The sequence below is a fragment of the Ahaetulla prasina genome, chromosome 7, assembly GCF_028640845.1.
Source record: "Ahaetulla prasina isolate Xishuangbanna chromosome 7, ASM2864084v1, whole genome shotgun sequence".
Classification (NCBI taxonomy): Eukaryota; Metazoa; Chordata; class Lepidosauria; order Squamata; family Colubridae; genus Ahaetulla; species Ahaetulla prasina.
In genome coordinates, this window is record NC_080545.1 from 65,206,171 (window position 1) to 65,223,768 (window position 17,598).

Consider the following 17,598-nt stretch of genomic DNA (forward strand, 5'->3'; position numbering starts at 1 on the left):
CCATAAAGATTTCCAAGATGGATCATGGGTCAGCTGAATTGGAATATCATATGTAGGTAATATTTATTAACTACATGTGATCTTAAAAAAGGGAATGACCAAAAGCTATACTGTATACTTCTTTGGAAACAGCGTATATTGCATGGTTATATGAGTTATGGTGTGCTTTGGATTCATTATCAAAAAGCTGCTTCAAGTTGCAAAACTAGTGTTCATCTCTTTCAAAAATGTCTTTTCCTGGGATTGTATGTCTGTCCTCTTTGGTTGTTGTGTGATTCTTAAAAAAAAAAAAAGACATGGCAGCTTTAACCTTGCCCATTTTAAAGAGAGTGGTTTTACTATGGGGTTATGGTAAGTTATAGCTGTCCTCCCCACTACCTACACCTAACTTTCCCATCTTTTTCTTCCTCCTCCTGCTGGCCCAGGATCCAGATGCTTGGCAAGGGTGCAGGCCTGGGATGTGCACAGCGAGTATGACAGGGCAGCATAGCTTTGTCTGCAAAGGAAGCTTCCCAGGCCCAGCCAGGGAAGAAGCAATGGGACAAACAATAGGATCCCCATTGGTGGGTGAAGCTGGAGAGCTGCTAGCAGATCCTCAGGCAAAATTGAAGTCTGGAGTCTGGGAAGTGCTATTCTGGAGGGTGGCACAACTGGAGGAAGTTAAGGGATGCAGGCTTCTGAAGGCACAGCAGACATTCTGCAGCTCACGTTGGAAGCACTCCTGGGAAGCCTTGCCCTGAAAGTGCCTCTGGCGAAGCCTCACAAACAGAGGCTTTGCAGGAGGCACTTCCAGAGGCAAGTCTTTGCAGGAGAAGCTGTACAGTAGCTCAGAGGCTGCTTTTTGCATTTTTTTTTCTTGCAGCGAAAGCCTAGCCCAGCCTTACCCAAGAGTGTAACACAAAGGGATTTTTTTTGTGCATCATGGCTCTGTAGCTGCCTTTGGCTTCTTCTTTTTCCATAGCCCAGCAGCTAGGCCCGACATACCTTGTCAGTAGTGGGAACAAACTCTGTGACATCATGATAAATACAAGTGTTCTTCATTTGCAGATAAATAAAATAGTGGTGCTGCTTCCATACTGGTACTAGCAAGTATCTACACTAGCAGATTATCTCAGTATGTGGAATTGATGGAGGAGATCATGCAACTCATCTAATATAGTAGGCAGTAGATACTTGTCCCTGATTAAAATCAATGGTATTTCTGAAGTAGAACTGTTCGATGCATAAAGAATATTAAGTATGGGACAAAGGTGAGGATGCTTTATTTTAATAAATGATCCATTCAGTCAGAGTCAGAATGTGTAGAAATTTGTGCCCCATAGTTTATTGAAAGAAGCAGATGGTCTCTAGTTTCAGAACTGGAGAGATTGAAGCTATTATGTTGTGAGCAAACCATGGAAAACAGCAACAGCTGTCAAATTGTAGACTTATTTGAGGATAGGGAAGCTGGCAGAAGCAACAGATGAGCTGTCCTTGGTATAGTAGGTGGAATTGCAGTTCAGTAGGAATTTTGAATGGGCAGTTGAAAGTAATTTTAATAATGTAGCAGCTTGAGCAGACCATTCAAAGAAAATATAAATCTCTCTACTTTTTAAATCAAAGTCTAGGTAGTATTTTTTTTTAAGTTTGGGATAAAATGTTAGGAAACATAAATAACATCTCTGCAATTTTGAATACATTTAGAGAAGGTTGCAGAAAGTTTTGTTATAGATATGTTTGAAATATTTCCAAAATGAAAGCTAGTGAATTGAAAATTTATTGGCTATGCACTAGAAATGTCTTCTAATAATTTGTTAATAAACTGAGACCAGGAACTTCGTTCTCCTGAATTATTTATTATGTGTATAGGTAGCAAGTAATAAAATTTTAGTGCTTTCAACTCAACACTTAGCCTTGGTTACTTGCACCTCATGTTAATAAATTCAAAAGAAACAATCTGGCAAGGTTATAAATGAGTTAATGCCTAAAATTATATAAATTGTGGTAATATTCAAATTACATAAAATATATCTATATAGCAGAAATAAGAACTGTCAAGGTCTGGCAGATGTAACATGCACAAAATCTAGCCATACGCCATGTAATAAATAGCAATTAATCTATAAGTAGCATCTGGGCATAGGTCAGATCTAAGCAGTCAGGATAACTGCTGATCAGAGAGGGGATAAATCTTATTTGAATCAATGGAACAATGAACAAGTACATATTCTGTGGTTTCCATCTCTCCAGAATCATAGGGGCAGAGCCTTTCTGCCAATGCTACCTTTTAGATTTGTCATCCAAAACTACAGAAGGACAGCATAACATTGTATGAGGGAGAAAGCTTTCCTATGACTTTGTGAGCCACCTAGCAAAAATGACTATTTATTTAGTATTTGCTGATGATATTAATGCACAGGAACAGGAGCCCAAAGCACTGGGTGTGGAGAGTGTCACTGAGTTGTGTGGAGTTCAGTTAATTGGTCTTGTGGATTATCCTTGGAAATAGTCTAGAACAGAGTTGTCAAACTCTATTTCATTGAGGGCCACATCAGGGTTGTGTTTGACCTCGGGGGGGGGACATGGCCAAGGTGGGCATGGCCAGCTCAACGTCACTCCTATCACTGGCAGAGGGTTGCAGGAGGGCATGGCAATCGAAAACAGGGCTTGGGAGCATATTTTCGCTGACAGAAGCACCATAGGCCAGTCCTTTGCTGTTTCTAGGGTGGCCCCGTGGTCTAAGTACACTGCAGCCCAGATCCAGCACCTGGGCCTTGAGCTTGACACCCCTGGTCTAGAAGGATACCATTGTCCAAAGTTTTGAACTATTTTGTTTCGTTGAATGAATGACAGCAAACTAGGAAGGGGGAAAAGGATAGAAAATGTATCTGCTATTCCCATCCTATCAAGGTTGGGTCATCAACTTTTTCATATGTAACAATGGAAGGCTCTACTACTTTACAAAAAACATAATGAACAGGCTCCGTCTCCAAACACAAGCCTCTTTCCCACTGATGATCAAATAAGTTCAAAGCTAGCAATTATTATCATAAGCAAATGGGAGAAATTCTGGAGGGCAGGAATATTATTATCTTAGAAGTAAGATTCCAAGATTCTGCTGGAATTATCTCTTCAGAAAGAAGAACCACTGTAGGACAGTGCCCCTCACTCCAGTCCCACAGAGATGGTCTAGAACCGTGATGGCAAACCTGTGGCACATGGAGCCATATCGGTGGGCATGCGAGCTCAGCTCTGGCCCACATGATTTTTGGGCTTCGGACCCACTGGAAGTCGGCAAATGGGCCGTTTCCAGCCTCTGGAGGGCCTCCGGGGGGGGGGAGGCTGTTTTCGCCCTCCCCAGGCTCCTAGAGAGGCTGTGGAGCCTGGGGAGAGCAAAAGATGGCCCTACCAGGCCCATTGTGCCATTGTGTGCCAAAAGCAGGGGAGCACGGGGGGGGGGGTGTCATGCACGCATGTGGGGGGTAGGGTGCATAGAATTATGGGTGTTGGCATGCACACAATCCCCCCGCGCTCCCCCGCTTTTGGCACTCAATGGCAAAAAGGTTAGCTATCACTGGTCTAGAAGGATACTATGGTCAATGCTATTGAATGTTGCTAGGAGAACCAGGAGGACCAAGGGTGTTCCAGTCCCCTAACTCTCTCTACGGGTCATCCAAGACCACAATCAAGGCAATTTCCGTGTTATGAAGGCCCCTTGACGTCTTGAAGCTTCTCATTATGGAATTTTGTTGGGTATCCAGACAGCATTCTTTGAACAATAATAAAGGAATTTGAATAATTCAAATACCTGCATTATTATACTTTTTGTGACAATTATTTAGTAATAATTATAATATTTCCTGAACTTTAGTTTAAGAAAAACTATATAATGGTTACTTTTAAATCCATATACTAAGTGAGTATACTGGGGAAGAGTAATGATGGGACACCATAATTTAAAAGATTCTTGTTACCTCATCCAAAGATGGATCCACAAGGAAATAGAGGTGATATGATGTTTTAAAGAAAAAAGTATGATGAACTTAGTGACTCAAAAGATGAAAAATTATATACAATGGCTTAAGTAAAAATATTTTTTATATAAGCTAGTATCTATATCCAATTTTTTTTCCAGAAATGTTCTCATTGCCAGGAACCAGGAGCCACCTTAGGCTGCTACAACAAAGGCTGCTCCTTCCGGTATCATTATCCATGTGCCATTGATGCAGGTAAAAAAATTGAAGTTACTGATATGAAGAGAGAGAGAGAGAGAGACTGAGACTAAAAATTGTTTGCTGCTAAAGTGACACAGAATGACTTACAAGGACATTGTTAAGGACAAAAATAAAGAACATAGTATGTTATATAAAGAACAGTATGTTATATAAGAAATTACAAATATTTATGAAAAACAACAGCGAAGATTAAAACATGACAGTATTTTATACATAAATAGGGCTTCTTCCAGATACCTTTAAAAGCAGAACTTTGAGAATCTCATGTGCCTTTCCCCTTCTTCATATGAAAACGTGAGCTAAATTATATATTTGTATTACCATATTTTCCGGACTATAAGATGCACTGTTGTATAAGACACACCAAGATTTCAAAGAAGTAAAAATGTTTTTGCCCTCCCTGGTCTTCAGGAGCACTCTGCAGGCCTCCCAAACTCTCTGCAGGCCTCGTTTTTACGAAAAATGGGGCACATAGTGGGTTTGGGAGGCCTGCAGAGTGCTCCTGGGGGCTGGGGAAGGGCAAAAATCCCCCTGTTTTTGTGAAAAACTGGCTTATTTGTCACAAAAATGGAACAAGCGAGGCGAGGCTTCGGGAGGCCAAAAATGGCTGTATTCAGTGTATAAGATGCACCAACATTTCCACCCTCTTTTAGTGGGGGAAAGGTGTGTCTTATACTCTGAAAAATACAGTATTATTTTAATCATAAGGACATTTGTCCTACCAGAGATAAAACTGTATCCCCAAACTATATATGGCATTTGTTGATTCTTACCCAACTTGTATATATGATTGGAACCATAAATAGTTGATAAAATCTATTTCGAATTGCTAGCTGCATTAATTACTATATATTTATTAGATTTATATGCTGCTTCTCCTCCAAGGACCTACAGTTTACATATCTTTCCTTCCAGTTTTATTCCCATAAGAACCCTCTGAGCTAGACTGAGAGACAGAAACCAGGCCAAGATCATTGTTTCCATGACTGAAGTTGACTTAAACATGAAACTCACCAATCCTAATTTTTCCACATCAAAATCAGCACGCTGAAATCTGGAATTAATGTTACCCAAATTATTTCATTTGCAGAGAAGATTTAGTAGGATAATTGTGTTTGGAATATTGACAGTTACAGTGAAGAGGAATTAAAAGGTTTAATTATTTTAGAAATTTTGTTAGGAAAGCTGGTGCAGGAAGGAATGATGTTTAACAGTAATTGGTTTTTTTACAATCCTAAATTGGCATGTTGAATTTAGATATCTTTGCTTTGTAAAAAAATTAGGAAATGCTGCTTTTGAAAATAAGTATTTTTAAACATTTCATGCTAGTCTGTAGCAGGTTTTTTTAATCTTGATTCATCATTAATTTAAACTTTTTCTACTGACTATTATTACTCATTTATTAAATCAGCCTTTAATTTAAGCAAGTAATTGCTGCTAATTGGAAAGTCATGGTAGTTCTAGGAAAAAAAGGGTTTCCTAGAAAAGTTAAAGTTTTTAAAGGAAAAGTATTTATGTAAAAGAAAAAATATGTACTGAAATTGAAAACAATCAGGGTAGGAAAACAGGTTCTGATAATGGCCTGTTCGCAGGCATCTTTAAAATGATGTTTGAACTAGAAAGACTGTTGGACTGATCAGATTTATTTTATGATTGTCCATGTTTGAAGATACTTCAGTTTCCATCACTTTTTAAATTATAATAATATTCTGGGGAATCTAATAATTATTTTTGAAGATTCCAGTTCAGTGAAAACTGTCTTTATGTGTACGATACCATAATGCAAACTGTAGAATCATTTAGTATCTCTAAAATTATGTTTTGAAGTTAGCTACCAACTGAAAGAAATTTTATCCTAATAAACTACATTTTTTCTTTTGCAGTCTTTCTTTATACAGCTTAAAGCAAATATATAACATATATTTTATAATATTGAAGAAAAACTGAGCCAGGATCAGAGAGGTTACAGGTTTTTTTCTTTGCCAGGTTCATGCTGACTTATAATTTTTCCAAAAGATTCCAAGGCAGTAAGGTATAATTAAATCACATAATTATATGTGATATATCACATGTGGTGTTTTTTTTAAAATCACCTTGAAAATTGCCTGGTGGTTATAAGGTATTGCAAGGACTGCGTCCATTGGTGTCCAAAAGACTACTAGCATTAGATTCACCTCAGCCCAAAGCACAGCTGGAAAAAAAAAATTATACACAAATCTTTAAAGCATAAACTGAAACTGTATTTTGAGAAAAGAATGCCTAGGATATTCATTTTTATTGTTGCGTGTTTGAGCTTGGAATCTGAATCTTAAAAAAAACTCTCTGTCACAGCATTAAGGGGGGAAAAGATCTATTTGTAAAGTTCTGTTTGATCTAATGAAATATATTTAAATGGGAGAGTTGAATTACTGTCTGATTTCACACATAATGCTTAGCCAAGTTTTTAAAAGTTTAAATAAGCTATAATGGTTGGTTTATGCATTAAAGCTAAGTTATGGGTTGGTTCATGTACTATATAACCAAGCCAAAAATAAAATCAAACTGATTCAGAATTGTGTATGAACCAGTCTAGTCAGTTACACATTGGTTAACACAATTAGCTTGAATGAATGCAAATGAATTCATTTTATAGGTGAAGAAAAATATTCAATGCCATTGTTAAGTATTCATTTATGATTTCTTAATGCAGGTTGTGAAATTGTTTGGTTCCATTTGATTTTAGGCATACTCTGATATTTTGTTGTTATCTTCTCTTCTAGATTGTTTACTAAATGAAGATAATTTCTCAGTGAGGTGCCCCAAGCACAAGGTAACTAAATTGTACTTGGTATTGTCCTTTCTTGGATCCAGAATCAAATGGTATTGCCTCATAATGCTTGCTAAAAGTATATTTCTATAATTTTACTTACATTTCTGTTTCCACATACAGTATTTTCTAAAAAATAAGAATTTGAAAATGGAATTTTGATGGAATTACTTTCTTCTTGTTCTTTGAACAAAACACTAAGCTTGGTTAACAATGTTTTGTAATGTAAAATATATACTTGGAATTTCTTTTCCTTATCTCAGAAAATAGATTTGTTGAGGACCAGCTTTCTGTCATGGTAAATGAAATCTATAATATTATGAGAGAATAAACTTAATTGGCCAAGTTCAGAGCTTATGTATATGATTTAAAAACCATTTGACTTATATAATATTAACTTTTATAAAACTCTTATAAAATTTTGTTACACAAAATTGATAATTTTCCAATAAGAATGGAATTTTCGAAGCAACGTTAGTATATTTCAGGATAAATTAGAATATACTGTAACATGCTATGAAATAGAGGTTTTTTGAAACTTTGGTATGAAATTATCATTTAGCTTGAGCAGTTATTGATGCTATTGTTGAAAAAACACTTTCCATTCGCAAATACATTTCATTTCACTAAGCAGCTTCAAAAATTTTACTCCATACTTTAAAAATCAAATGTATATAATAATTCTGTTGCAGTAAGACTGCATTTTCTACAGAATACTCAATGCCTTATCTCTTAATACAGTAGCTTGTAAACATATAATGTCTTTGTTTATGCTAAAGATCTGATCAGAGTTTGAAATTTACATTCATTTTCACTAATTTGTTTGAAAAAATAAGATATTGTCTCTAAGTTACTGGTTTTTTTTGCCCAAAATCGATATTTACTTTTTTCTGGTTTTGCTCATGACTGAAATACCCATGGAACCCATTTTGTTCCAGTGGAATGCTAAAGTGCTTTTTACAAGAATGTCCTACCACAAAAAAGGCTTGCTGCTTTAAAATGTAAACAAGGGTAGATATAATTCAAAGTAACTGAGAAGGAGAAGATTCTTATTTAAAGGTGTTAAGTCACAAATGAAACTATTTTCAGCTTTATGTGGCTGAATAGCAAAATCGAAGAGTTTGTTCCTGAGGCAAGCAAAAAGTCATTTCAGAATATTTAGGAGGAAGTTATTAAAAAATGGAGCGTCAGTGTTTGATTTGTGAGAGAACATTAAAGTTTGGTGTTGAAATTTTGAACTGTGCAGTCAGTTCAACAAAATCGCTAAAATCTGGTTTTTTTTTAAATTTCAATTTTAATCTTTACTGAAATAATGTATTCTAATTCCATGATTTTATGGTATAAAAATCCTGCACTTAGCAAAATAAAAATACTAGCTAAATAAAAATAAATATTGCTTGATTCTCAAAAATACCAAATGTTGACTTGCAGAGATCTTACCTGAAAAATCAGAATTTATTTCTAAAACTGATAGTGGTACTGATGCTGCTTTATCTCTTTCATGCTCTGTATATTCCTTTTCTCTTTCTCTTTCATCTTACCTTGGTCTATTGGACAACAGCCCCCCCTCCCTTGCTCTCTTCCCCCCTTGCAGAACAAGATGGTGAAAGGCAGCTTCAGCACAGAGCAGTCGGAGCGGGGGTGAGGGGGGAAATGTGTTCGTGGGAATGAAAATAAAGGCAAGCACAGGTGAGTGGAGGGAAAGACACTGAGTTGCCCCTCCTACCTTCTCCCTAGTTTAAGAGAGAAATAGGTATTTATCTTAACTTGCAGTTTATTTCTTTAGGGTGTTGGTCTTATCAAATCATTTTATAACTACTAGTCATATTTATTAGTGCGGGACAAAAGTGAAGCAACTTTGCTTCAGTATCCTGAACTATTTACCTATTTATTTTTGTCTGCTAACACAAATAATGGTTTGTCATACAGCTATTTGAAGAATAAATTGTAGATTTGAGAAAACATCAAGTCATCTGCTTTTTTAATTGGCAGAAAACAAAGCATTTTCAACATGGTAGTTCATGCAGTTCAACAATACTTGAGTTATAGAAAGGTAACTCAGCTAACTGTTGATAACTGGATATTTAGGAAGCAGCCTTTATGACATATCAATCTAAGTCACAGTTTTACGTTCTGGACTTGAATCCTTGTCAAGAGGACGAAGAAGACTGGTGAAAACCATTCAGAATCTGAGTTTTTCTGCCCTCTTCAAAGAGATCTATTACTATTACCATTAACAGCTCTGTAGAAACGACTCCTGAAAAGAGAGGGGGAAAGGTGGACAGGTATTATTTTTACTTAAAAATTTATTTTAATAAATATTAATGTCACATGTATGGACTTTGTATAATAAAAATTGGGATTATATAATTGCATCAAATAAATTATATCTCTCCCAAGAGTTTGTCTGTATTTAGAAAAGACTGGGAATAAAGGCATACAATCATCTTTCACAATGATATTTGATTTAGCTTAGTTAACTAAGTACAGTACCTGTACTTTTGTATGGATAGTTTAGTACTGACTTCTTACTCTTTTTTGTCCATGCAATAGTAAAAATGTAGCTGTCTCCCAATTAAATCATCATTGAAGATAATTTAAAGTCTTCTTGGCAAACCCCTTCTTTCTTCAGTAAAAGAATCATTATAATAGGCTTCGATCTGCCAGGCTGCAACTACTGATACACCATAGTCTAGCCAGCTGGGAAGTTCTTAGTCCTCTTACCTGTGATTTCTTTCCTTAGCCCAGCTGTAGGAAAACTGAAAAGGAAAGTGTTTTACCTGGGCAGAGCCCAGAAATGCAAAACCTAACAAACCATGCATCAATCCTGAAACACAAGGGTTAGCTATGTGATTTAGCAATATTGCATGTACAAAAATAATTAAATATTTCCTTCTAAAATGGATGATGCCTAGTCTAGATACAAGTTACAGATATAGACATAAAAAGGAGTTAATTGAGAATATAAGGAAAGCAAGAAAAGGCATCAGTCTCTCTCTCACACACACATACACTAACAAACCTCCAAATCAGAATAATCCAGCCTAGGTCATTCATTCATTTATTACTCCTTGTACTTAGCATATGTTCATTGCATTGTAAAAAAAGATAGTTGGGAAGAGAGCATCTGAACCTTCTGCTTATGCCTTTGTAAGTAGCTTGTCTTCTGCTCCTGCTCCTGCTCCTGCTCCTGCTCCTGCTCCTGCTCCTGCTCCTGCTCCTGCTCCTCCTCTTAGCACTTTACAAATGTGTGGGTTTTGAAGAGACTGTTGCATTGTCCAGTTAATAATAGCAGTCTTATGTGTCTTGCTCTGATTATCAAATTAAAAATTATCTACCTTAAACTTGCCCTCCTGAGGATTACAAAGGTATAGTCCAATTTTCACCAGTTCTACCTTTGTATAAATGGGATTATATGGGAGAGACTAGGGAAGCAGAAGCTGAATTCCATTTATTCAAGTCTCTTGGCATGGGAATAATTAATCAGATGCTTTGGGGGAAATTGTAGTTTTATATGAGGATTAAGGTTCCCCCCCCCCACAGTAAGCAGACAGCTAAAATGGAAAGCTAGTACAAGAAATGGGTTTTGATTCATGATACATACTTATTGTAGGTGGGTATCTTCATTTTGACGTCATTTCTAATGAAAATTGGTATGTTTCATTCTTTAGAAACTCTGGTAATTAAAGTCTCTAAAATAAGATTAGCATTTTTGCGATTTATTCAGATATAATGACTCAACTCTAATAAGGACACTTGTGCACATATTTATTGTTTCTCCCCTCTTTCCGTTCTGGATTAAATTTCTGGATTCCAAAAAAGCTCTCAAAATTCCTATTGAAACAATAGTAATAGGAAACTACTTAACTGCTAAAAATGCTATTCACAACCTGAAAAAAATAATGAATGGGAATATTATATTTCCAATTCTTTGTGTCTGAATATTTTTTAGTTGTGATTCTATGTTCATATTTGGGGTTTTAAAGCAACCCCAAAGTACAGTGATTCCAGTTTAGCACACAGAAGAATTAATTTTAAAATGCAATAGTCTGCTGGACATGCAATATGATTACATTAATAAAGGCGTTAAAATTTTATTTTAACTTGGTATCCACCAGGTGTTTTGATTTTTAATTCACATTCAGCTCCCTCAGCAGAAAATTGAGAGGATAACTATGTAGGGAAGATTGATTTAGTTGATGCTTGAAGTTAAATTGGATAACATCATACTTTATATTAATTTGCAAGTGATCTTGGATCAGCTTTCCTAAGGCTGGTGCCTTCAGGATATGTAGTATAGCTAACTAAGGAATGATAGACATTGTAATCAAAATATCTGGAAGGTTACATAGGATTGAATTAAACAGGCATTAACTAATTGTGTGATTTACTTGCATATAGTCCTGCAAAGAGGGATATTTTGGCTGTTACATAGTTTATCTGAGCTCTGATACAAAACTTATTTATTTTATGTATAATGTTATTTGGTGAATTATGGACATTAATGTAGTCTATTCATACAATGTGGTAAGCATAAGCAGATGCATACTGCTTAGCTTTAATGTGATATATTTGTTCTGGACTTCATATGATTGCAAAATCATCTATTATGATTTTGTCTTACATGCTGAAGGTACTATACCTTGTTTATGGGATATTTTTTAGGGAAAAAGCAGATCAATTTTCATAGGCTCAATAGATGGAGGACATTACTTCAGTATATAGCAGTACTTTACATTCAAGGCAATAGAACTAAATAGGTGGATCAATTTAGTGATTGACTGTGAGATCAATAATAAATGATAACTCAAAAAGTTAAAATGAAATAAATCATCAACAGCAAACAGACTTGAGAAACTGGAATTTGTATATATAAAGAGAAGGCTACAGATATAACTACGGGTAGTCCTTGGTAGTCCTATAGTTATTGGGGCTAGAATTTCCATCACTAAGTGACACAGGCATTAGGCAAAAATAACACTTGACCATGCTACTTAGCAACAGCAGATTCAGTAGTCTCAGTTATGGTCATTAGTCCAGGACTGTGTCATTGTTAGAGAAGGAACTCTCACTTCTGCTTTGTTAAACTCACCATGCCAATCTCCCCCCTCCCCCCACAGTTTGGCCACCTTGTACTCTGCTGCCTATTTCTGCCAACCCCTCACATTCGAAATGCGGGTCCTTCATGAGGCTTTGCAAAAAGGCTGGGCCAAGAATGAGCAGATGGCCCGTGGGTCAGTTCTGTTAGTGCTGGGTTCACTGCTGAAGACCATAGGCCAAGTCTCCAGAAGCAGTTCCAACACAACTACAGTGTGCACACTGTGCCAAATTCTCATCACTCAATTTCCTTCAGTTCTTCTGCCATCCGAAACAGCGCTTCCTGAACAGCCTTCCCCTTTGCCCGGAAGCTGGTGCCACCTCTCTTGACTAATCTGGTGGCAGAGAGTACCACACCTTACCATCCCATTTTGCCTCCTCCTCCCCAACTGGGCCTGGTAAGACCCCTTTGGCAGACAAGAATCTGCCAGCCTGCTATGCTTGCCACATGCATCCTAAGACTACATTCTCGTCCAATGTCTTGATCCCAAACTAGTAACAGGAGGAAGAAAATGGCAAAGGTCAGCTAGAGAAGCAGTGACCTGGTGGGGGGAAGAAGGGTATGTGTCAGAATGCAGAGTGGTCAAAAGAGCAGAAATGGAGGGGGAGATAAGGTGACTGCAGAGGTGCTGCAGTAGAACTTGCAAGACCAGTTTTACTATTTGTTTAGTACTGCCATAATTTCAAATGTTTGCTGAACAAATGGTCATTGAAGTGAGGATTCCCTATAATGATTTGTAATTGATTTAGTACATACATATTTAGCTGTGTGTATGTGTCCTATAAGGGGGACGTGGTGGCTCAGGGGCTAGGATGTTGAGCTTGTTGATCGAAAGGTTGGCAGCTCAGCGGTTCGAATCCCTAGTGCTGCCGTGTAACAGGGTGAGCTCCCGTTACTTGTCCCAGCTTCTGCCAACCTAGCAGTTTCGAAAGCATGTAAAAATGCAAGTAGAAAAAATAGGGACCACCTTTGGTGGGAAGGTAACAGCGTTCCGTGCGCCTTTGGTGTTGAGTCATGCTGGCCACTTGACCACAGAGACGTCTTCGGACAGCGCTGGCTCTTCGGCTTTGAAACGGAGATGAGCACCGCCCCCTAGAGTTGGCAACGACTAGCACATATGTGCGAGGGGAACCTTTACCTTTACCTTTTATGTGTCCTATAAAAGCAGTACTTAAGAACTTACAGGAGTGGAAATCTGATGGAATAAAATGAAAATGAAATGTGAATGGGGCTACAGCTCTGAACTGGATTCAAGAATAGAAAAAGAGAACAGTAAAAAATGTTCTGTATTTCACATCTCTTGACTTTAATTGGTTATTTTACTTCTGTTTTGATATTCTGAATTACTGTATTTTTCGGTGTATAAGATACACTGCAGTATAAGATGCACCTTAATTTTGGGGGAGGAAAACAAAAAAAGAATTCTGCCTCTGCCTACCAGCATCAAGATCCTGATTCCAAAGGAAAGCGTTTTCGGGCAGCAGACCCACAATCCCCTTCCTGATTCCAAAAGGGGTGTGTGCAGAGGCAAAAAAATTGCTTTGCATTTTAGGCAACAGATCTGGCCAGGAGGAAAGAGGTGAGTCTGCTGAGAAAGAGGATGAGAGTGCGTGGCTCTGCAATGTGCAACAAGAAGGAACATTTTCAGGCAGCAGCGCTACGATCCCCTCCCCAAATCCAAAATGGTTCCTGGTTCCCCACTGCACATTGCAGGGGAACTGGCTGCTGCCTGAAACGCGGCTCTAAGAATTGCATTGGGGAATCGGGCTAACGGGCAGCGGTGGCTGAAAAGGAGGGACGTTTCACTTTAGGGGCTCCCACTCAGCTCGGCTCCTGGGCGTAGAGAGGGCTTAGGCGGTGGCAGCAACAATGGCTCCTCACGTTGCTAGGGAGTGAAGTCATCGCGACCATTGTCTGGCCTGAGCTGCCTGCTGGGCGGCCAGAGGGTAACCAGCCGCGAAATGTGGGGCCCACCTTGTTCACCAAAGCCACCGGGCAGATCCCCGCCCCCAAAGTGTCCCAAAGAGGTTTGTTCCTCTTCAGAACAGGCTGTACCCCCGCCGCCTGGAATTGCCTGAAAATGTCCAAAGGGTGGGGGCCAGCGGGTGGGTGTGGCTACATTCAGCGTATAAGACGCACCCAGATTTTCAGCCTCTTGGGGGGTAAAAAGGTGCATCTTATACACTGAAAAATATGATATATCAGAAAAGAACAGAAAAATCAATAATTATGAATGCCAGTCATTTTCTTCTTTTATTTTGTTAAATTATTACAACTCTGCTTGGCTTCAATAATTGGCTTTTTCAACTGGAGAAATATATTTACTCTGAGAGTGAGTTACATTACTAGAAAGAGAGTCAAGAGAGTATTTACTGAATAAATAAGCATAACAAAAGTATGATGAATTGATTTGGTCAGAGAAAAGGAATGATTATTGAATTGCAAAACAAATATATACAGGAAAAGTAAAAAGCTGAGAGGAAAGAGAAGACCAAGAGAATTGTTATTGGATTGATCTGATGAAGTCCTCAAAAGAAGAGAGGTGAGAAGAATACAAAGCATATAAATACATTGAGTTGGTCAAAGACATGGTGGAATAGTTCTAAAGAGATATAGTGAATGAAGTTGATATAAATCAGTTTTATCTATATTTCCTTTGTTTTTCCCATACCTTTAATTTCTTTTGCTCTCTACTCACTTTTCCCCCTGCACTTTGATAACTTCTAACATTTATGTTCTCAACAAACTGCACAAGATCATCTATATACAAAAGTACACACACGTCCCTATCCCAACCAACATATCTCTGACCTCAGCACCATCTCTCTAATATATTTATCTACAAATATATTAAACAACTAAGGGGGATAGAACAAATTCTTGACTTGAATCATTTGCTAAGTATGCAGTTTATTCTCATAAAGGGGAATATTTGTAGCTCAGGGTTGACATGAGGTGCTTTCCTAGGTGCTTTCTCTTTTCTTGCAGAAGTTTCATTACCCAAACTAGGTAATATCATCAGTGCTAGTCACTAGCACTGGTGATGTTACCTACTTTGGGTAATGAAACTTCTGCAAGAAAACAAGCAAGTTCAGAGAGCACCAAGGACCCCTCAATTTATCTTACATATGCTTCTATCATATTCCTCTTACTGTATTCAGTAATCAACCTTCACCACAATACTGGCAGAAATATTTCATAATTCAAATTAATTACTAATTTAACTCTTTAATAACAACCTTACAATAAATGTTCTTTCTTGTGTGTGCGTTTCTCAATTATACTGAAAGGCAGAAATCTGACATGCAGCATTTGACGTCAAACTGCCCCTCCTAGCTTATTGTTGCTTTCCTTATTCTTTCAGTCACAATTTTGCTAAGCTCTTCCCAGGTACATTTAGCAAATGAATTTTCATGTAGCTTTTGTCTTTTTTTTTCTGTATATGAGAGCACAATAAGAGCATATTACTGTCAGAGAGCACTTTTATTCCTTTTTATCCACTTCCAGTTTTTTATTTCTATCACGACAACTGCATTTTCTATGTCTTTTAACATTTATCTTCCCTTTCCTCTGACTACATTTTTACAGCAGTCTTTTCCTCTCTGTTCTTTATACAGTATCCCTTTACTTTTCCATCTATTCGTATTCTCATCTGTGTAATTCCACCAAGCATGTTTTTTATTTTTCCAGTTACAATAACTTTACAGACTTCTATGACTCCTTTTCATATAGTTAGTCACCTCTTTCATCCCAGCCAACCTCACAGGATTGTTGTGTGATAAAGTTGGTGCACTCCTGCTTATGTTCCTGGGAGAAAGATGGAGTGGTTAATCAAATTATCATTGTTGCTCTGTTCCGAACAATTTCAAAAACTGCCTTCCTATATCCACTTTCCATTCAGCTTATTGAATTTATTTTTAAATAATTTTTCATGCAGGTCTTATACTGTTAATATTCTATTTTCATTGTTTTTATTCCCCTCATTCTACTTTTTGAAAGTATGAAATAAAGCTCTGGGTCGCATTCAGAACTTTTTACCATCCTTGTATCCTTCACTAATTGTTCCAGTCTTTTATCTTAAATCAATCATAATAGGGTAAATATTTTGTATTCAGAACATTGAGCAAATATTGTTTCCAAAAATTGATCTATGGTTCTTTGATTATCGCCTTACACTGGAGCATTTTAACATGTTTTCAGAGTGAAACCTCTACCTCAACTTGTGGCTAATAGTCAATTCCATTCCATTGGATCAGACTATTTTCATTTATTATACCCTTCCCCTTTCTCTAACAATTTATCCACATTTCTTTTATAGTTTTTGCCGAATCCAACTCTCAAATAATCAAAAAAGAGCCTATAGAATATTGGACTTCACTATCCAACAGATTTCCAAGAGCAATTTTTTTTTTTTTTGGTCAGATAAAGGGAAACTAGTTTACCAATCTTAGTCATATCAATGCCACTTGCAGTTTTGGCACAGTTTGACATCAGTTGTGGACCACATGCAATAAGCAGAGCCAAAGCCCAGCTTTTCCCCCAATGTGCTCGTGTTACTCTATGCAAGCTAAGATCTCAAATCTAAAGACTAATTGCAATTAATATTCTGTTAACCCATCTCCTACCAACTAGTAAGTATGCATAATGAATCAATACAGGATCCAGTAACTGAATGATTATGCTACTTCAGTTGAATTTTAATTTTTTGCTAACTCCTTATGAGAGGAAGAAGGATGAAAGGAGATGGCTCCCTTCCCTAATGCTTGGCTCTTCAGAAAATCTATTTATTTATTTATTTATTTATTTATTTATTTATTTATTTATTTAATTAATTTATATACTGTCCTTCTCCCGAAGGACTCAGGGCGGTTTACAGCCAAATAAAACAGATTACACAAAAAATTAAAAGCATTTTAAAAATCTAATTCAATTAAGCTGAAACAAAAATTAAAAACTATAATAACACCATAATAAAACCCATGTTAAAATTACATTAAGCCAGCCCTGCGCGATAAAACAAAAAGGTCTTTAGTTCGCGTCGGAAGGTCCGGAGGTCAGGGAGTTGACGTATCCCCGGAGGCAGCTCATTCCAGAGGGCAGGCGCCCCCACCGAGAAGGCCCTCCCCCTGGGGGTCACCAGTCAACATTGTTTGACTGACGGCACCCTGAGGAGACCCTCCCTATGGGAGCGCATAGGTCGATGGGAGGCAATTGGTGGCAGCAGTCGGTCCCATAAATAACCCAGTCCTATGCCATGGAGCACTTTAAAGGTGGTGACCAATACCTTGAATTGCACCTGGAAGACCACCGGAAGCCAGTGCAGCTTGCGCAGGAGAGGTCTTACATGGGAGCCTCGAGGATGTTTGAAGATTCTTTTCCTTAAATGGTGACATTAGGGCATTGCTATTAGTTTTTAATTAAATATTACTATTATACATTTTTTTTAAAAAAACCAAGAATAAATATACAAAGAAACAATG

General features: G+C 37.5%; 1 protein-coding gene across 8 annotated transcripts in view; it reads left to right on the top strand.

The window, feature by feature from the left end:
• The window catches only part of TCF20 (transcription factor 20), a 192,608-nt gene that overhangs the window by 173,157 nt on the left and 1,853 nt on the right, over nt 1-17,598 (top strand). For 7 of the 8 annotated variants that reach the window (XM_058191632.1, XM_058191633.1, XM_058191635.1 and 4 more), the window contains 3 exons: nt 4,115-4,208; nt 6,974-7,023; nt 8,582-8,709. In XM_058191632.1, the coding sequence (XP_058047615.1) occupies nt 4,115-4,208; nt 6,974-7,023; nt 8,582-8,665 (228 nt within the window). In that variant the 3' untranslated portion in view covers nt 8,666-8,709. The remainder of the gene's footprint in view (nt 1-4,114; nt 4,209-6,973; nt 7,024-8,581; nt 8,710-17,598) is intronic. The other variant, XM_058191637.1, reaches the window with a different exon arrangement.